At 44.1% G+C, this 18936-nt stretch overlaps 1 protein-coding gene across 3 annotated transcripts in view; it reads left to right on the forward strand.

The window, feature by feature from the left end:
* Positions 1-1979: 1979 nt before the first annotated feature.
* ARID3B (AT-rich interaction domain 3B) overlaps positions 1980-18936 on the forward strand; it is a 48985-nt gene continuing 32028 nt past the window's right edge. For all 3 annotated transcript variants that reach the window (XM_055418155.2, XM_055418157.2, XM_088829523.1), the window contains exons 1-2: positions 1980-2114; positions 5056-5681. In XM_055418155.2, the coding sequence (XP_055274130.2) occupies positions 5133-5681 (549 nt within the window). In that variant the 5' untranslated portion in view covers positions 1980-2114; positions 5056-5132. The remainder of the gene's footprint in view (positions 2115-5055; positions 5682-18936) is intronic.

Genomic DNA, 18936 nt, shown 5'->3' on the forward strand with positions numbered 1-18936 from the left:
ACAGAAGCATGTTAATCCATCAATGGTGGAGGACTTGTTTGGGGAAAAGAGGAGTGTTGGGGCAGGCTTAAGAGTAAGAGGGGGACTGTAATGATGTAACACTGAATTTAAGATGGATAAGGAGGGAACTGAAAAGTGGGAATTAGGTAGAAGCTTTCATCAGATTGGAGATTCTGATAAAGTGAAAAAGACAGTTATGGTGACATTCTTGAGCAGTCAAGCTCAAGGTTATCAGGCTGTGGTTGGATAGAGGGATGTTCAAATTACCTACCAGGACAGAGTTTCTGGTGAGAAGATCCAGGTTTTTTGACTTGGATTGGGAGGCTGAGATAAGGGATGAAGCCTGCCAGTTAAATGAGTTGTCAGTGATTCTGAATTTATCAAGATGGTGTATGGTTAGAGAAAGTAAGAAGAGAAGCTGGATGCACAAATTAACAGATCATCTTCACAGAGGTGGTTAGTTCAGTTCAGTCACTCAGTCGTGTTCGACTCTTTGCGACCCCATGAATCACAGCACGCCAGGTCTCCCTGTCCATCACCAACTCCCGGAGTTCACTCAAACTCATGGCCACCGAGTCGGTGATGCCATCCAGCCATCTCATTCTCTGTCGTCCCCTTCTCCTCCTGCCCCCAATCCCTCCCAGCATCAGAGTCTTTTCCAGTGAGTCAATTCTTCGCATGTTGGCTTGAAGCTCAACATTCAGAAAACAAAGATCAAGGCATCTGGTCCCATCACTTCATGGGAAATAGATGAGGAAACAGTGGAAACAGTGTAAGACTTTTACTTTTTTGGGCTCCAAAATTACCGCGGATGCTGATTGCAGCCATGAAATTAAAAGACGCTTACTCCTTGGAAGGCGGAGAAGGCAATGGCAAGCCACTCCAGTACTCTTGCCTGGAAAATCCCATGGATGGAGGAGCCTGGTGGGCTGCAGTCCGTGGGGTCGCTAGGGGTCGGACACGACTGAGCGACTTTACTTTCACTTTCACACATTGGAGAAGGAAATGGCAACCCACTCCAGTGTTCTTGCCTGGAGAATCCCAGGGACGGGGGAGCCTGGTGGGCTTCCGTCTGTGGGGTCACACAGAGTCGGACACGACTGAAGTGACTTAGCAGCAGCACTCCTTGAAAGGAAAGTTATGACCAACCTACATAGCATATTAAAAAGCAGAGACATTACTTTGCCAACAAAGGTCCATCTAGTCAAGGCTATGGTTTTCCAGTGGTCGTATGGATGTGAGTTGGACTGTGAAGAAAGCTGATCGCCGAAGAATTGATGCTTTTGAACTGTGGTGTTGGAGAAGACTCTTAAGAGTCCCTTGGACTGCAAGGAGATCCAACCAGTCCATTCTAAAGGGGATCAGTCCTGGGTGTTCGCTGGAAGGACTGATGCTAAGTCTTACGAGTAAGCGTCACAGAAGCAAGGGTTTTTACAAGAGGTGACAGTATCTGGCACACTGCCCCCACTTCTGGAACCTAGAAAGTGAGAATACTAACTCATGTGAGAGAGTTCCAGGGGATGCTGAATCCTCATAGGACACAGAAAAGCTAATCTGGAAGCGGGAATCTCAGAGGAGACAGGTTTGTAGGCAGGAGGCTGGGGAGGGGACCGCAGCAGCAGAAAACCCTGACACTTCTTGTCCTTTATTTACCTTCCTCCCAACCTACCGCTGACTCGCGTTACACCAACCCTCACAGCTAGAAAGCTCGCAGAAAAGGGAGCAAGCGGACCGGCATTTTTCAACTCCCCGCGGAAGTACTCTAACCGGAACTCCTCCGTGTTTGCGCTTTCCCATTGGCGGAAACTTCTGCCAGCTTCCAGTAGCTTCCGCCCACGACTCAGTTGGGCGGAGCTTTCCCTGGAAGTCACTTTCGCTAAACCCCGCCCCTCGTTCCCTTTTTGGCCACTTCCGGCACCAGGCCCCGCCCGTTCCTCCTGGCCCCGCCCCCCGCCCGCCCCGGGCCGGCAACCCGGCCCCGCGGCGCCGCTTCCGGTGCGGGCCCCGCCCCGGCTGTGGCCCCCGGCTGCGGAGAACTCCGAAACGCAGCGGCGGCGCCGGGGCCTGAGTGACCGCCTCCTGCGCCGCCGGCGGACCCGGAGCGCCCCGCACAGGTAAGCCGCGCGGATCTGTCTCCCTCAGCCTCGGCAGGAGCGGGTGCTGTGGCAGGTGGAGGGGACGGAGGAGTAGAAGGGAAGGCAGGTGTGTAGCGGCAGACGTGAAGGCGCGGGCCGGCGGAGCACTGGGGGCCGCGGAGGAAAAGTGAGATCGCTGGGAGGAGCCCAGAAGCGCCCTCGCGCATTAGGGTGATTTGAGATAAAGGGACGGGAAGAGTGAGGGGCCCCTGGGAACGGAGAGCGCAAAGATAAGGTGGCGTTGGGACGATCTAAGAAGAGCCAGCGGATTGGCTTGGGGATGGAGGGGGACTTGGTAGAGGTAAAAGGGATAGAGTTGGGTTGGGGGTATGTAAAGAATGGCGGGGTGATGGATGTATGGGGTTAAAGGGGGCTGGCAGAGGGATCTGGCAGCGAAGGCAGAAGGAATGGTGGGCGAGGCGGGCTTCAAAGCTGCACGGAGTCCTTTGCGCCCGTCTTGCAGGTCCGGGAACTTTAGGGGAAATGGGGGAGGGGGCCGTGTGAAGGGATGGAGTGGTTTAGATTTTTGAGACCTAAGTTTTCTAAAAGTAGACAGGTGGTATTGTTGTTTGGATCTACTAGCTGCTTAGGGTCCGGGGGAAGATGGGTTCTTTGGGGGAGGGTGTATGCATCGAGTTGTAGAACTGAGTCATCTCAGTCTTCCTAAAGAGGCTGTGAGATACCCCCCCCCCACCCCTCCCCGCTGGGGACAGCATACAGAGAAGATGGTGCCACAAGAGGAGAAACAGTTGTTCGATGACTGGCAGGACTTGTTTGAAAGATTATCCCGCTTGCGATCGATTGATGTTATAATGTTATAAGGAGAATGAAAGTGACCACCGAATTCTTTGCTTTGCCTTATTCTTTTGTTTACTTTGCTTTGATGTAGATTGTTTTTATTTTAAAGGAACACTTTTGGCAACTGGATTTAATGTGGGTGTAAACCTTTTCATGCTTTGTTACGCTATAAAAAGGGCTATAGCAGAATGAAAGTATTGCTGCAGGCATAACTCACACTTTCTAAAGTGCGAAGAGAGGAAGTAGAGGCAGTAAGAGGCAAATTGGAATTTGAATTTTTCACAGAATGCAAAAGACAAACGAAGTGCTTCTAAGATTAAACAGAAAATGAAAATTTAAAAATTTATTTTTTTGCCTAGCTTTAAAAGTTGTACCTTTTCAATCTGTTTTTTTTAAAAAAAAAACACCCATAAATCCAAGCAGTTGATTTTGCTAGGGGTGTGATTACTTCCCCGTGAGTTTTTGAAGATGCTGAGACATTTAGGTTTCCTTCTTTCTTTTAAAGTCTTTCTGCCCAATCCTTAAACAGTGGAACAGTGCATTTATCAAATTTATCAAGTCCCAACCTGCGCACTGCTGCTGCTTCTTTCATGTGATGATAGCACTGTGCGCCATGTTGCAAGTCCTGTTCACCTAAAATTTGCCCATGCATAGTAATCCATTCAGTTGCGGAGACTTGCTGAGGAAACATAACTCAAGTGAGGTTTGCTGGGGGTGGGGGCCTGCAAAGGAGGAAGGGAAGAGGGGGGCTGGTTAGAGGAGGAGAGGGTGTGAAAGGGGTGTGTGTTTGGAGACTGATTGGTAAGAATGCTGATAAACCTGCCTCCAGAATACTTTTGGCCTGAAAGCCTTTCCTTTTTGTATTCGTCATAGAATGTCATAGAAGTGAATCAGAAAGAAAGGGGATGTGAAGAGATTTACTAGACTGTTTTTAAAAAAGAAGCTTTAAAAAAAATTTTTTTTTAAAAAGAAGCTTTGACTTGTTTAGGCGATATTGATACCTGTTTCCAATTAATTAAAGCTTAAAAATCTCCAGAGGAATCCCCCTCCCCCATTTGTTTTTTAGTTGACGATTGCAATTTGAAACTCTTGCCTCCTTTCGTGTTTCATCTCTCATGTTGTTGAAACTGGATTCTTTTTGAGGCTATAATGTCCAGTTAGCATTGGCTCAGCCCACTCAAAAAGCAGGCTGGCCATTTATTCTGGGGAATTTTAAAAGTTTAAACCCAAGGGGAGTTTGCTAGGTTCTGCTTTTCTATGAGAAAAATCTTTGTGTCTGCCTGATAACTCTGTCTTGCTTTGATGGTAATATCTTTCTCTGATGGGCCTGGGAACATAAGCAATAGTCTCTTTCTTGTAGGCAGGCCCTTCTTTCCCTTTTTTATTGTGGTTTTCCTACTCACAACCTCTGTACAGAGCAAACCCAGTTGCTTTTTCAGTAATAAACAGATTAGTGTTTGATAATATTGAGGAAGAGAGATCAGAACACAGATGTTTGCAGACTTCATGTCATCTAGGTTTACTTTGTTTTAAACCCACCAGTTGTCCAGTACTACTGAGATTCATCCCATATTTCTCCTCTTAAATCCTGCTCCTCTTCCTCACACTTTTTCTTACCCACCTACCACCACCCCCAACCCACCCCAAACTCCCACCACTCAGGTTTACCGGCGCATGTTTAATGTTCAGAATTCATGCCCTTTCTGGAGCAAAGAAAATGTCTTTTTTCCTCTAAATTATTTATTTATTTTTGGTTGTGCTGGGTCATCATTGCTACACTTTCTCTAGTTGTGATGTGCGGGCCTCTCATCATGGTGGCTTCTCTTGTTGCAGAGCACAGACTCTAGGGCACACAAGCTTCATCAGTTGTGGCACTTGAGCTTACTAGTTGTGGCTCCTGGGTTCTAGAGCCACAGGCTCAGTAGTTGTGGCACACAGGCTTAGTTTCTCTGAGGCATGTGGGATCTTCCCAGACCAGGGATCGAACCCAGGTCTCCTGCCTTGGCAGGTAGATTCTTTACCACTGAGCCACCAGGGAAGCCCAGAAACCCTTTTTATACCTGTTTTACATTTTTTTTTTTCCCTTTCTTTCTCCTATGTGGTTTCTATTAATCACATAAAGGTTTAGACCCCGTGTGCCTGTCAGGCTGTGCCCAGGTTCGGAGCCATGCCAGTTTGTGGGTGAAACTTGAGGCAGTGATGGAGCCACTGCGCCCTCAGCAGAAGCAGCCGCCGCCGCCACAGCCACCCCACCTGGCTCCTCTGCAGATGGATGCCAGAGAGAAGCAGGGGCAGCAGATGAGAGAAACCCCGTTCTTGTACGCCCAGAAGCTGGTCACACAGCAGACTCACCTTTCTGCCACACCTGGGAGGCCTTCTGCCAGCCCTGTCCTGGGTCCCTCAGCCAGAGTTCCACCGGTCACTGCAGTCGCCCGAGTTTTTGAACGGAGCAAGGTGAACTCAGAGCCTGAGGAAGAGGAAGGAGGTTTGGAAGGTGAGGATGGGGATGATGAAGTTGCAGAGGTGGCTGAGAAAGAGACCCAGGCTGCTTCAAAATATTTTCATGTGCAGAAGGTGGCTCGCCAAGACCCCAGAGCAGCTCCCTTACCTGGTCTGCTCCCAGGACCGGGGCTCCCACCCCATGGACAGCAAGCTAAAGAAGACCATACCAAAGATGCTTCTAAGACCTCTGCTTCAGTCTCCGCGGCAGGGCAGCCGGGCTGGAATCTGGATGAGCAGCTCAAGCAGGTCAGTCTTTCCTCTTGGGGGCTTGTTTGTTCCCCCGAAAGGCTAGCCAGGGAGGGCACTGGTCTGCCAGGGTCTGTGCCAATCTGTGTCTTCTCAGCCTCCTTCAGCGGCCAGCAGCCTAGACAGGGACAGACCTTGAGCTTTCCCCTCATAGTTGTTTTCTTGATTAGAGCAGTGAAATGTGTAAGTTACTCCTGATATAGATGGTTCCAGGTTTAATGGGAAAGATGGTCAATACAGCCTTTTTTGGGGAGAAGGGTTGAGGAAGAATGAGGTTCCAACAGTGTTATGAGGGATATCTGAAAATGAGATGTATGGCTCCAATTTCAGTTTTTCTAGTAGTAGTATGATAAGAGAACCGTCTTGCCTAAGATCGTGTCTTAGCCCCAGGCTAACCCAGGATCGAGCTTTTTAAGGGCAGTTTTGTTGTTCTGCTGCTAAATGTGGCTGATGGGAAGCTGTTGCATTGTGTATGTTTTCCAGCAAAGAGCCTTGTAGACATGATTTCATCTCACCCTTATTTTACCTCCTTTGAAACATGGAAGGGTAGACCTCACAGTTTTCTCTTTAGTTATTTATTTTGCTGTGCTGCTCGGTTTGCAGGATCTTAGTTCTCCAACCAGGGCTTGAACTCAGGCCAGGCACTGAAAGCACTGAATCCTAACCACTGGACCACCAGGGAGGCTCTCACAATTCTCTTTTTAGCCAAGGCAAGCTTCAGTGATTCCTACACAAGGCAGAGCTTGCGAGTCACCTAGGGAGAGCTCCAGAATAGTTTTAAAAAATGTCGACTCCAGGGTCCTAATGAATTAATTCAGGAGGTGGAGCCTAAGGAATCTGTGCTTTCTTCGCCTTCTGCTGCTTCTTGTCTTTCTGGCTTGCCATGCTCCTTTTCTTTACCCAAAGAATGGGAGTGATGATCAGGTCTTCCAGGCCAAGTGACTTGGAGCGAAGGCAGGGAGTTCCTAATAAAGCTGATATTTGGGTACTCCCTGTAAGCACATATACTCCTTTTTTTCCCCTGAAAAATATTTGCTTAGTTATTTATTTGGCTTTGCTGGCTCTCAGTTGAGGCATGTGGGGTCTTTAGTTGCAGCATGTGAACCCTTAGTTGCTGTATGCAGGATCTTAATTCCCTGACCAGGGATGGAACCTGGGCCCTCTGTGTTGGGAGCTCAGAGTCTTGGCCCCTGGACCTCCAGGGAAGTGCGCAGCATATACACTTCTTGTGGTCCAGTGATGCTGTTTAGAAATCATTTGTGAAGAGCTAAGATTTACACAGGGCACCAAGAAGCCATATGAGAAAGGTCCTCTGTAGCCTGAAAAATCAGCATCTTTGTATCCAGGAGGCCTACCTATGCAGTTGGTCTGAGCTTTACAGTAGCAGTAGATTCCAGAGCCAGCAAAGTAGGTTCAAATACCATCTCTTCCATCTATTACCCTTGTGATCTTTCAGTGGGGCTCTTAATTCCTTTGAGCCCTTTGTGAAGTAAAACTACCGAACCACACCTCACGGCTGTCGTGAGGATTAACAGGACTAGCGCACGGTGGTATAGTGCCCCAGGTGCTTTTTCATGCCCACAGTGCCGTCCTCCGCTGCAGCTCCGCGGACATGCTCAGAAGCAGGGGAGACACCGAGAGGCGCGGAGGTTTCCCCTCTGATCCCCAGGAAGGTGGTGGCAGAGCTCGGACTAGGATCAGAGAGTCCTAGCTTCCCCGACAGCAGCAGCCTGGCTGCCAGCCCAGACCCGCCTCCCGGCTGATTGCTTTGGTTTAGCAAAACATCTGTGACTTGCCGGCAGCCCCCGAACTGCTGTGTGGTTGGCAGAGTTCCACACCGGCCGCTGAGTCAGCTCCTAGCAGGAGCCCGCCCTGACAGCACTGGGAAAGTTCAGGCCCGAGGCGGCTGGGCTGCCCCTGCCTTGGCAGCTGGCCAGCCTCTGCGTGTGTGCGGTCGTTCCTAGAAAGTGCAGCCTCGTGCGAGGAACAAGTGGAGCTCCAATGCCTGTCTGTCTTCAGGAAGTGCAGCAGGTGTTGAGGTCAAGCCATGAGAGCCTTGAAAAAAGAAACTCTGCAGAAGTGGCATGTGGGTACACACACGTGTGCGCCATGGGCGGCACCCAGCACCGGTTCTCAACAGCATCAGCCCCGGGCCTGTGCAGCACAAGGCTCAGGAGACTGGCTGTTGGCTTCTGAAACCCTCTGAGTTCATTTTAAATTTCCGAGGCATACTCACTAATTATAGACTGCCTGACAGAGCACTTGCCAGAATGTTTTTAAATGCCAGTGTGTGTGTGTGTGTGTGTGTGTGCTTAGTTGCTCAGTCATGTCCGACTCTCTGTGACTCCATGGACTGTAGCCCACCAGGCTCCTCTGTCCATGGGGATTCTCCAGGCAAAAATACTGGAGTAGGTTGCCATGCCCTCCTGCAGGGGATCTTCCCAACCCAGGGATCGAACCCAGGTCTCCCACATTGCAGGCAGATTCTTTACCATCTGAGCCGTGTAGCTGAGGCCTAATCTTTCACCCTAAATTTACCCTCCCCCTGAATTTGGAGATCAAGAACTGGGTTAGGGGGTCACGGGGTAAGAATGACTTTAAACTCCGGATGTGCACATTCTTTACTCCTTTTGAATTTAAGTTTTCAACATTGATTTGGTCTATGCCCTCCCTTTGTCTAATCCTGCTTCTGAAAGTGGTAATTAATGCGCTTGGGGATTTTAAAAACTTTTTAGTTGTGCTCTGGAAAGGGGACTAAAAAAATTATATTCTTTGGGACAGTCTGTAAAAACTATTACAAACTAAGACTAGCTTTTTAAAAATTTATTATTATTCCAAGTCTTGTTTCTTACACATTTAACTTCTAGAGAGCAGAAAAAGATCTTATTAATGTGTGACAGTGTCCATTCTGTTCTTTCACACAACAGACTTTTACAGAAGCTTCTTGGGTCAGGCCCATACTCTCTGCTTCTCCCTTGAAGAGCCCTCCAGCTAGGTTTAGCAGAGGCAGTGTGGAAACCTCAAGGGAGATTGAGTCTTGGGTTGTAACAATTTTACTCTGTCCTGAGTCAGTTAAAGCCCAACTGCCCAATCTGAGCTCTGCTGCAGATATTTTAAAGTTTTGTTTCAGGTATTCATATACCAAGATAAAGTTGATTTTATCTGCAGCATAGCTAACATAGCTTGATAAGTCAACAGGAACACTTGGAAGTATTTTAGAAGATTTAGGGGTGCTATGGGGGACTACCGCAGGCATCTGTCAACTACAAAGCAAAATTTGAAAAGTGTAAGGGCTCCACAGATTATCTTTTGTTTCTGAAATCATTTTATAGCCTGTAAAGTAAAAATTGTTTGATTGTTTTCTCCTTGAAGAAACTCTTAGAAAATGATTCATTCTTAAGGAAGGCCTGGGCTGTTAGAAAGTGTGGTATTCTCTGACACCAGAGTGATGGGAAGATGGATAATGCCATTGAACCAAGCTCCTAAAACCCATCAGATTTCGCTGGGGAGAGTAAGTAATTGTAAAACAAGGCAACAAAGAGCTGAGTGTCCTTTCTCTCAAGGGAGATCAATAGAACCCCATCAACATAGAACCAGCTAGGAGTGTTGCTGGCCCGTTAGGGGTGGTCCTCTGTCCTTCTGGAAAGACAGCAGTTCGGGCAGTACAGGCTTTGTCTGTCTTGAGCCCCTATTAGTAAAGCCAAGTTTTCCAGAAGGGCATAGACTCCTTCCCGTGGAATAGGAAGATGAGTGATGTCGTGATGGGCATATTGGGACCAGAGAGCGTGTCTGATCGTCTGTGTACTTTGGCAGTCTCTCTGTTACCGACTGTGAGGAGGAGGAAGGTTGACCGACTGCTTGGTCTCCAGAATCCGCTACCAAGAGTTCCTCTGAGTAGTGAGCATGTTCCCTTGGGCTTAACCTACTTTTCTGGGTTCATACTGCTTGTCTTTGGAACATTCCGTGCTTTTAGTTTAAGGTTGTGCAAACTATTGCCTGAAAATAAGTAAAATCGTTAGCTTCTCCACTTTCTTTCTAGGTCTGCTTTGCATGCCCTTAGCTTCTGTATTCATGGTGGAATCCACTTAGATCAGTGTTACTCAAATGGAGACTGTCTCCTCACCCCCTCCTGCTCCCAGGGGATGTTTGGCAATGTTGGGAGATCTGTTGAGTTGTCATGACTGGGGCAGGCGGGGTTATACTGCTGGCACAGAGTGTGTAGCAGCCAGGGATGCCACCATACATCCTGCAGTGCCCAGGACGATTCCCCACAACAAAGAATTCAGTTCAGTTCAGTTCAGTCGCTCAGTCGTGTCCGACTCTCTGTGACCCCATGAATCATAGCACGCCAGGCCTCCCTGTCCATCACCAACTCCCGGAGTTCACTCAAACTCATGTCCATCGAGTCGGTGATGCCATCCAGCCATCTCATTCTCTGTCATCCCCTTCTCCTCCTGCCCCCAATCCTTCCCAGCATCAGAGTCTTTTCCAGTGAGTCAACTCTTCACATGAGGTGACCAAAATATTGGAGTTTCAGCTTTAGCATCAGTCCTTCCAGTGAACAACCAGGACTGATCTCCTTTAGGATGGACTGGTTGGATCTCCTACCTGGCCCCAAATGTCAGTAGTGCCAAGGTTGAGAAATCCTGCTCTAGATTGTGTAATTAGAAAGTGAACAGAGACACTCTGCTTTCATCAGACATTGCCCTAGATGCTTCCTTTGTGCTTGATCTTGGTAACTGAAGTGTTTGGCAACCTGGAGTTTTCTTCACTTCTGTTTTCAATATCCGTGTTGAGTTTGTATCTTCTCCCATCATCATGTGGGTGAACAGACTGTCCATTACTTGGAAAAGGATTGGGACCTATAACTTGGTGCTCTGTCAGTACGTTCTTCCAGCCCAATGTTTCATGGTATCTAAGATGTCAGTGTTGACTTGTGAGAGAACTTGGTTGCCCTTCTAGATGTGAACCCCAAAAGGTCAAGGCATGAATACTCGATGACCTTGTTATGTATTAAGAGATGTGATTATTAAATCAGCGTTGGTTTCGGAACCTGAAGATGTGGGTTTAGATCCTGTCTCCACCGCTTGCTGTAGCGCTTGGGATGGATGTCCTCTCCTACCATTCTGAACCCATGCTTCCATCTTTCCCAGAGGATGATAATCCTCTCTTGCCATCCTCAGGGAACAATTTTAAAGATATTACAAAGGTGAAAGAAGAGAATATGAGTGTGAAAAATCTTCCTAAAATGTATGCCACGATGCAAAGGTTGGGTTGAATTGTCACTAGCGCCTAAATGCTTTTTGAAGCAGTAACTTTTCAGTTTTTGCTGCCTTTGTAGGGGTGAGATGCTGCATAAACCTTAGTGCTCTAAAACTGTGCCAAACGCTAGTATTCTGGGGTCTCTGAAGCATTTCAGGATTATGTGAGCTAAAGCCGTTGCATTTTTGAAGCTGCTTCTTTCCATGTTAAAATAGGGATATTTCTCCTTTAGGTAGAAGTAAGCTTTATGTTGGAAGGAAAGTTATGACCAACCTAGATAGCATATTAAAAAGCAGAGACATTACTTTGCCAACCAAGGTCCGTCTAGTCAAGGCTATGGTTTTTCCAGTGGTCATGTATGGATGTGAGAGTTGGACTGTGAAGAAAGCTGATCGCCGAAGAATTGATGCTTTTGAACTGTGGTGTTGGAGAAGACTCTTGAGAGTCCCTTGGACTGCAAGGAGATCCAACCAGTCCCTTCTAAAGGAGATCGATCAGTCCTGGGTGTTCATTGGAAGGACTGATGCTAAAACTGAAACTCCAATACTTTGGCCACCTCATGCGACGAGTTGACTCACTGGAAAAGACTCTGATGCTTGAAGGGATTGGGGGCAGGAGGAGAATGGGACAACAGAGAATGAGATGGCTGGATGGCATCACCGACTCTGTGGACATGAGTTTGTGTAAACTCCGGGAGTTGGTGATGGACAGGGAGGCCTGGTGTGCTGTGATTCATGGGGTCGCAAAGAGTCGGACATGACTGAGCGACTGAACTGAACCGAACTGAACTGAAGCTTTATGTTGAATTCTTGTAAATACTTGGTTAGGGACTTAACAACTCATCCCTTCATTTGTGTCTCCACTCCCATCCCTTCCTAATTTTCAGGACTTGTTCCATCAGTGAGCCCATTTCGCTGACTCTTTAAATCTCCTTTAATCAGTAAATCTGCCCAATTCAGTTGCTCCCAGGGAATGAGAAGTCACTGTTTATTTTTTTAATTTTTGTTTACCTATCTTTTGGCTGCGTGGGGTGGCTTGTAGAATCTTAGTTCCCGGACCGGGGATCACACACAGGCCTCAGGAGTGAAAGCACAGAATCCTAACCACTGGACTGCCAGGGAATTCCAGAGAAGTCACTTTTTAAAAGCTTTCTCTTGATTGCACAGCTCCTTCCAGCACGTTGTGTTGTCCAGACTGTCCTCCCACTTGCCATAACGAAGCTTCTCAGAGGAATGGTTTGCACACCTTACCTTGTTTGTCACCGTCTACTCACTCCTCAACGCACTTCAGTCTGGACTGTGTCTCTTGTGTATATATCCCTGAAGCATCTCTTGTAAGGCCTCCCAGGGATCACCATGTTACTAAGCCCTGCCTGCCCTCACCTCCTGTGATTTCTCTGCAGTATTCAATAGAATTCAGTGGGCTCCTCTCCTTGAAACATTTTCTTTTTTGCTTTCTGTAGCCCCATCCATTGGTTTATTTTCTATGATCTCTTTCTCTTCTGTCTAAACCTCTAGAACTCCAAGTTCCCCAGGGCTTAGTTTTAAACCCTCTTCTCTATATGCTTCCCCTGGGCAATTTCTTTCACTTTCATGACTTTAAATACTACCCACAAGCTATTGAATTCAGTGTATATTGTTTGAGCCCATGTTTCCATTCTGAGTTCAGTGGATGTTTTATTAGATGTTTTACTGGCACCTCAATTTTAATGCATTAACTCTTACTTTCTAACCTACTCCCCCACGATTATTTCCTCCTTTATTTTGCTTCACTGTAAAGGGCATTTCAACCCACTTGGTCATTCAGAAACCTTAGTGCTGACTGTCTTTGTATACCTCCTATTTTGTCACTCCATCTGGTGATGTCCATCACCAGGTCTTATCAATTCTTTCATCTAAATATCTAGAGTCCTGCCCCTTCTTTGTTCCACCGTTACCTGCTTAATCCCAGCTACTTACTGCTGGAGCTATCAACAAGTTTCTGTGTCTTCCCTCCCCCAGTCTAATTCTCCACACAGCAGCTAGAGTGATCTTCTGAAAACCGAATCAGATTATGTCACTCCTTTAATGCCCTTCAAGTTTTTTGGCAGTTGCTATAATCGTAAAAGCCAGAACCTGCATAATCTGATCCTGCCTGCCTCTCCAGCCTTATTTTTGCCAATATCCTGACCTATCACTGTACTCCAGCCACCCTGGCCTTTGCATATGCTGGTTTTTCTACCTAAAATATTCCTACCAAGACTTCTGTTTTCATCTTAAACATCGCTTTCTTGGAGGCACTATTAGTGTGGGTCATGTTATACCTTGGAGATGTGGCAGATTTGGTTGTGAATATCACTATGCAATCAAGTCACATGAATGTTTTGGTTTCCCGGTGCCTGTAAAAGTTGTGTTTACATTTTACTGTGGTCTGCTAAGTGTGCAATAGCATTATGTCTAGAAAAACAGTGTACATACCTTAATTTTAAAATGCTTTATTAATTTAAAAAATACCATTATCTGAGCCCTCAGCAAACTGTAACCTTTTTGCAATAGTAACATCAAAGATCACTGATCACAGATGACCATAACAAATATAACAGTGATGAAAAAATATTTAATATTTTGAGAACTATCAAAATGTGACCCAGAAGACATGAAGTGAGCAAAGGCTGTTGGGAAATGGCACCAATAGATGTGTTCAACACAGGGTTGTCACAGACCATCAATTTGTTAAAAAAAAAAAAAAAGCAGTATCAGCAAAGCGCAGTAAAGCAGAGCACAATAAAATGAAGTTTGCCTGTATTGGCTATAATTGAACATTGTGTTTTTATATTTGTGTGTTTTATTTGTTTGATATCTGATTCCTGTACTCAACGGTAAGCTCCAAGAGGATGGGGATGTGTTCTGCTTATCTCTTGTGTCCCAGCACCAGCAGAATAATAGCAGATATTATTATGCGCTGCATAAATATTTGTTTCTTCTTTCTTTTAATTTGCTCTGTTTTATTTTTTTATGTGAATAGCACCATTTCATTTCTTTAAAAAAAAATACTGTTTTTTAGAGCAATTTTAGGCTCACAGCAAAATTGAGCAGAAAGTACAGTGATTTTTCATACACTCCCTGCCCCCACACATGCCCAGTGTGGGCACCAGAGTGCTACATTTGTTACAGTTGATGAAGCAACAGTGACACATCATTATCACCCAGAGGTTCAGTCTTGCTGCACATTCTGGGGGCTTTGACAAACGTGTGACGTGAATCCACCATTATAGTAACAGACAGAATAGTTTTGCTGCCTCTGCTCCACCTATTCATACAAACCTTTTCAGATTGCCTTCTTTCACTTCGTATTAATAGTATTATGCATTTAAGTTTCCCCCATGTCTTTTCATGGCTTGATAGCTCCTTTCTTTTTAGCACCAGATAATATTCCATTTTCTGCATGACTGCAGTTGATCCATTCATCTACTGAAGGACATCTTGGTTGCTTCTAAGTTTTGTCACGTATGAATAAAGCTACCATAGTGTATAGGTTTTTGGTAGATAGAAGTTTTGAACCCATATATATTAACAACAAGGAGCACGATTGCTGGATTGTGTTGAAAGAATGTGTTTAATTTTGTAAGAAACTGCCAAACTGTCTTACAAGAGTGGCTGTACCCTTTTGCGTTCCTGCCAGTAAAGAATGAGAATTCCTGTTGCTCCACATCCTTATCAGCGTGTGTTAGTATCAGTGTTGGGGATTTTTTTAAATTGATGTTTTCATTGAGATGATTGTATATTCACATGCAGTTCTAAGAAATAATTTAGAGAGATCCTATACACTTTGTCCAGTTTCCCCCAATGGTAACATTTCATGAAACTGTAGTATATGATTACAAGCTGAATCTTGACATTGATGGGATCCACTGATCTTATTTAGATTTCCTAAATTTTACTTGTATTCTGTGTGTCTGTCCTGCTTTTTAACCCTGTTTCATTATGTGTTTAACACATCTTCTGAAATTCTTGTTACTTAACAAAAATGCATTTGAAGCTGCTGATTTCTTTCAAGGTTGCGCTTTTGCTATATCCCACAAATTTTGATGTGCAGTGCTTCCATTGGTTAGTACAAAATCTCGGTTGTGATTGCTTCTTTACCCTGTGGGTTTTTCAAAAGTATTTTTTAGTTTACGAATGTGTGAGTTTTATCTTTTTAAAAAATTTTATTTTATAACTTATAATTAAGCTCTAATCATTGGTGTTAGAGAACTGGTGTACTGTCAATTTTCTGGAATTCGTTATGATGTCCTTTGTTGACCTTATATATGATCAGTTTTTATAAGTTATTCATGTGTGCTTGGAAAGAATGTATACTGTCTATTTGATAGACATGGGGTTATATATCTTGTTTGTTGGCTCAAGCTTTTTAATTGTGTCATTCATGTCTTTCTTATCCTTACTAAGTTGTGTTTGTGTGATCACTTTCAGAAAGAGGTGAATTAAAATAATCCACTGTAAGACTGGCTTTCTTTTGGTTAGTATCTTGAGACCACATGTAAAAGACTTAAAAATCTCTGTCTTTTTTATTAGGTTAATTTAATTCATGTAGTTAGTGAAAGTAAGTCGCTTATGTCCCACTTTTTGCAACCCAGGCCAGAATACTGGAGTGGGTAGCCTTTCCCTTCTCTAGGGGATCTTCCCAACCCAGGGATCAAACCCAGGTCTCCTGCATTGCAGGCAGATTCTTTACTAACTGAGCCACCAGGGAAGCCCTGTAGTTATTAGGACTGGTGATGCATGTTTACCTATTTCTGCCTTCTAACTTTGAATTTCCAGTTTAACTATACTTTTACTTTAGTTCCTGTTTTTCCCTTTTCTGTCTTTTGTTCATTTGGTTGAATTTTCTTGAATCAATCTTTTTTCTCTTTTACTGACTTAGAAATTATGTTTGGTTTTTTTTTTTAACCTCACCACTACTTCTTGCATGACATTCTTTCCCTTTGGCTGTCTTCTTCCCTCGTGGCTCAGCTGGTAAAGAATCCACCTGCAATGCAGGAGACATGGGTTCGATCCCTGGGTTGAGAAGATCCCCTGGAGAAGGGAAAGGCTACCCACTCCAGTTTTCTGTCCTGGAGAATTCCACGGGCTGTATAGTCCATGGGTTGGCAAAGAGTCAGAAACGACCGAGCGACTTTCACTTTCATCCTTTCCTTGTTTAGTAACTCTGTATACAGTAAACTCAGTCTTGGTACTGAAAAAATTTCTTTTAGGTATATGTCTTTCTTTATCTTGCCTCTATTCTTGTACCATTGTTCATAGCTTTAGATTCTAGAGTGACCGTTATTTGCCTTAACACTTTGAGGATATGTCCCCATTTATCTCCTAATAACTTTTTGCTATTGAGAAGGCTATTGTCAGATTAATTGTCACCTTTGTGAATCTTTTTTCCCTGTTTTTTAGCTTAAAAAATTTTTCTAACTCTGCTGTTTTGCACTTGTATTATACTAGTGTTCTGGGTTTGAACATATTTTTATTTACCGCACCTGGGGTAAATCTGGTTAATCTGCTCCTTCAACTTGATGTTTCGTTCCCACACCTTGGCTCCTATTTTTCCTTGACCACTATTCTCCTAGAAGTATTTGAACCTTCTCTATAGCCTTCCTAGTAGCTTTTCTTTTATAACCTAATCTCTTTATGTCTTTCTCCTGAAATCTGGAATGTTTTCACATTCTGTTTTCCAGTGTCTGATTCTCTCTTCAGCTCTGTCTATATTAAACCAAAAAAGTGGTTATCTTAATATTGTGTTTTCATTTCTGATCTCTTTTTTTGGTTTAAAAAAACTGCCTCTTCTTACCATATGGTTTCTATTTCTTCCTTTAGCTCTTTGAACTTCTTTAGCTTTTGAAAAACTTTTTATTATGGACTTGTTAAACACTTTTTATTATGAGAATTTCATATATACAAAAGAAGAAAATGGTAATGAACCACCTTTGCCCAGCTTTTCAACAGTTACCAGCATTCTGCCATTCTTTCAGCATGCTTGTTTTAAAGATGCTTTTAGATTATTATTATCTCTAATTCTTAGAGTGCAAGTTCGCCTTATGTCATGTCACTCTCCCCTCTGATGGTTTATTTCCTCTTGCAGTGGTTTGTTTTTGTTTTTCAACGTAAGCCTATTTTAAGTTGGGATTAGTTTCCATGGGATTCCCATGTGTTTTGGATTATGGAAGCATTCTGAAGGGGAGTTTTGTTTTCTCCTCTGCTGGGGCCCTACAAATTTAGCTGGTTGACATTGGTTTGGGGTGTTGTGTGTATTTGGAGTCTACATCTGTACCTCTACGTCTGTAGTCCATGGGGTCACAAAGACTCAGACATGACTGAGCGACTTACACTCACCCTGTACCTGGTGAGAGCCTGAGTTTCCATTTTCTTATGAACGCTCTTTTTCCATGAGGCCCCTCGCAGATGGCAAGGTTCCCTGCTTCTTCTCCAGGTTGGTGGGCAGTTTTTTAGGCTCCAGTTCATGGCGGGGGTGGGGGAATGGTGTGGAAGTATAGTCCTTCCTGGCCTCTAGCTTTATGAATTTATCTCAGCTCTGGTTCCTGGCATGCAGGGGGCCTGTAGCCTGGACTCTTCTCCCTTAGGGGTGATTAAATCCCCAGTCCTCAGCCCTCTGCTTTTAAGAACTGCATCTGGGTGCTTTCTCCCTTGAGAACTTCAGCTTCGGCGCCTGATCACTAGTCTCTTGATTCCTCCCTTTTTGTTGGCGACACAGTGGAGTCCACGTTCCTTCTTGGTTTCGAGCTTAGCTGTGTGTGTAAGGGGTGTGGAGTGTTAACTTTTATCTAACGTTTCTAGGGAGGTTTTCTTTGGAGACAGAAGTTGGTAAGGTTGCTCTACATCAGATTATTCTCACTCACGATTTTGTTTGCTACTTTGGTTTTTCACTGGTTTTTAATCGCTTCAACTTTTTTACCTCTCCTGTGCTGGGTGTTTGCCTTATTTCAGTGAGTTGTGTGAAGTAGGCCCTCGTTTACATGTTTGTTTTATTTTACAGGAGAGGAAAGAAGGGTGAAATAGGCTACTTGTGGTCTCAGAGTTGGGAGGCTGGGCTGTGGTCCAACTTCTGCCTCCGTGTCTCTCCTCTTAATATTCCAGAGAGAGCAGGGCAAACATAATCTTTTCTCAGTTGTTTCATTAGCTAAAAGTAACTATTTTTTCTGATTCTCCAAGTAACTCAGACATATTTTAGAAAATATGAAAATTTGTAAGGCAGGGACTTCCCTGGTAGTCCAGTGGCTAAGACTCCACACTCCCAGTGCAGAGGGTTCTGGTTCAATCCCAGGTTGGGAAACTAGATCCCACATGCCACAGCTAAGACCCAGCACAGCCAAATAAATAAATATTTTTAAAAAATTTGTATGACAGAGGCCATCACAATATTATAGAGTAATTAATCGTCCAATTAAATAAGTAAATTTTAAAAAATTTGTAAAGAAGAAAATATAAATCAGCCACATAACTTCAGTATAAATGTAAACTTTTTTTGTATTTGTGTGCTTTTTTTTAAATGCCTATTATAGACATTTTTTGTTGTTGTTTTATTTTTGTGTTCAGCTTTTATTACCTAATAGCCCATGAGCAATTTTTATAATTAAAATTTAAAGTGTTGTTTTAAAATAATTTTATTTTTATAAAGGATATCACAAGTTATATTGACTCAAATAATTTTTAAGATACAGAAACACATAAAGTAAAAGTCAGCCTAACTTTCCACAGGTCATTGTTTGGTCTATACCTTTTCAGAGTATTTTCTCTTCATAAATACATTTACTTGTTTCTAATAGCTATAAGAGTTTTACAACTTAGTTTTTATTCAGTATTATGACGTCTTTTCACACATGTTTATAAAGATCTGTTTATTAGTGATTTTATAGTCATATCTCAGAATTATTGAAGTAATGTTGAATAGATGCTCATGAGAAATTGAAACAATATAGAAAAATACGGTAAAAATGCAGAGTAAAAAT

Source organism: Moschus berezovskii, chromosome 21 (genome assembly GCF_049115385.1).
Source record: "Moschus berezovskii isolate FMDL1 chromosome 21, NW_MosBer_1.0, whole genome shotgun sequence".
Classification (NCBI taxonomy): Eukaryota; Metazoa; Chordata; class Mammalia; order Artiodactyla; family Moschidae; genus Moschus; species Moschus berezovskii.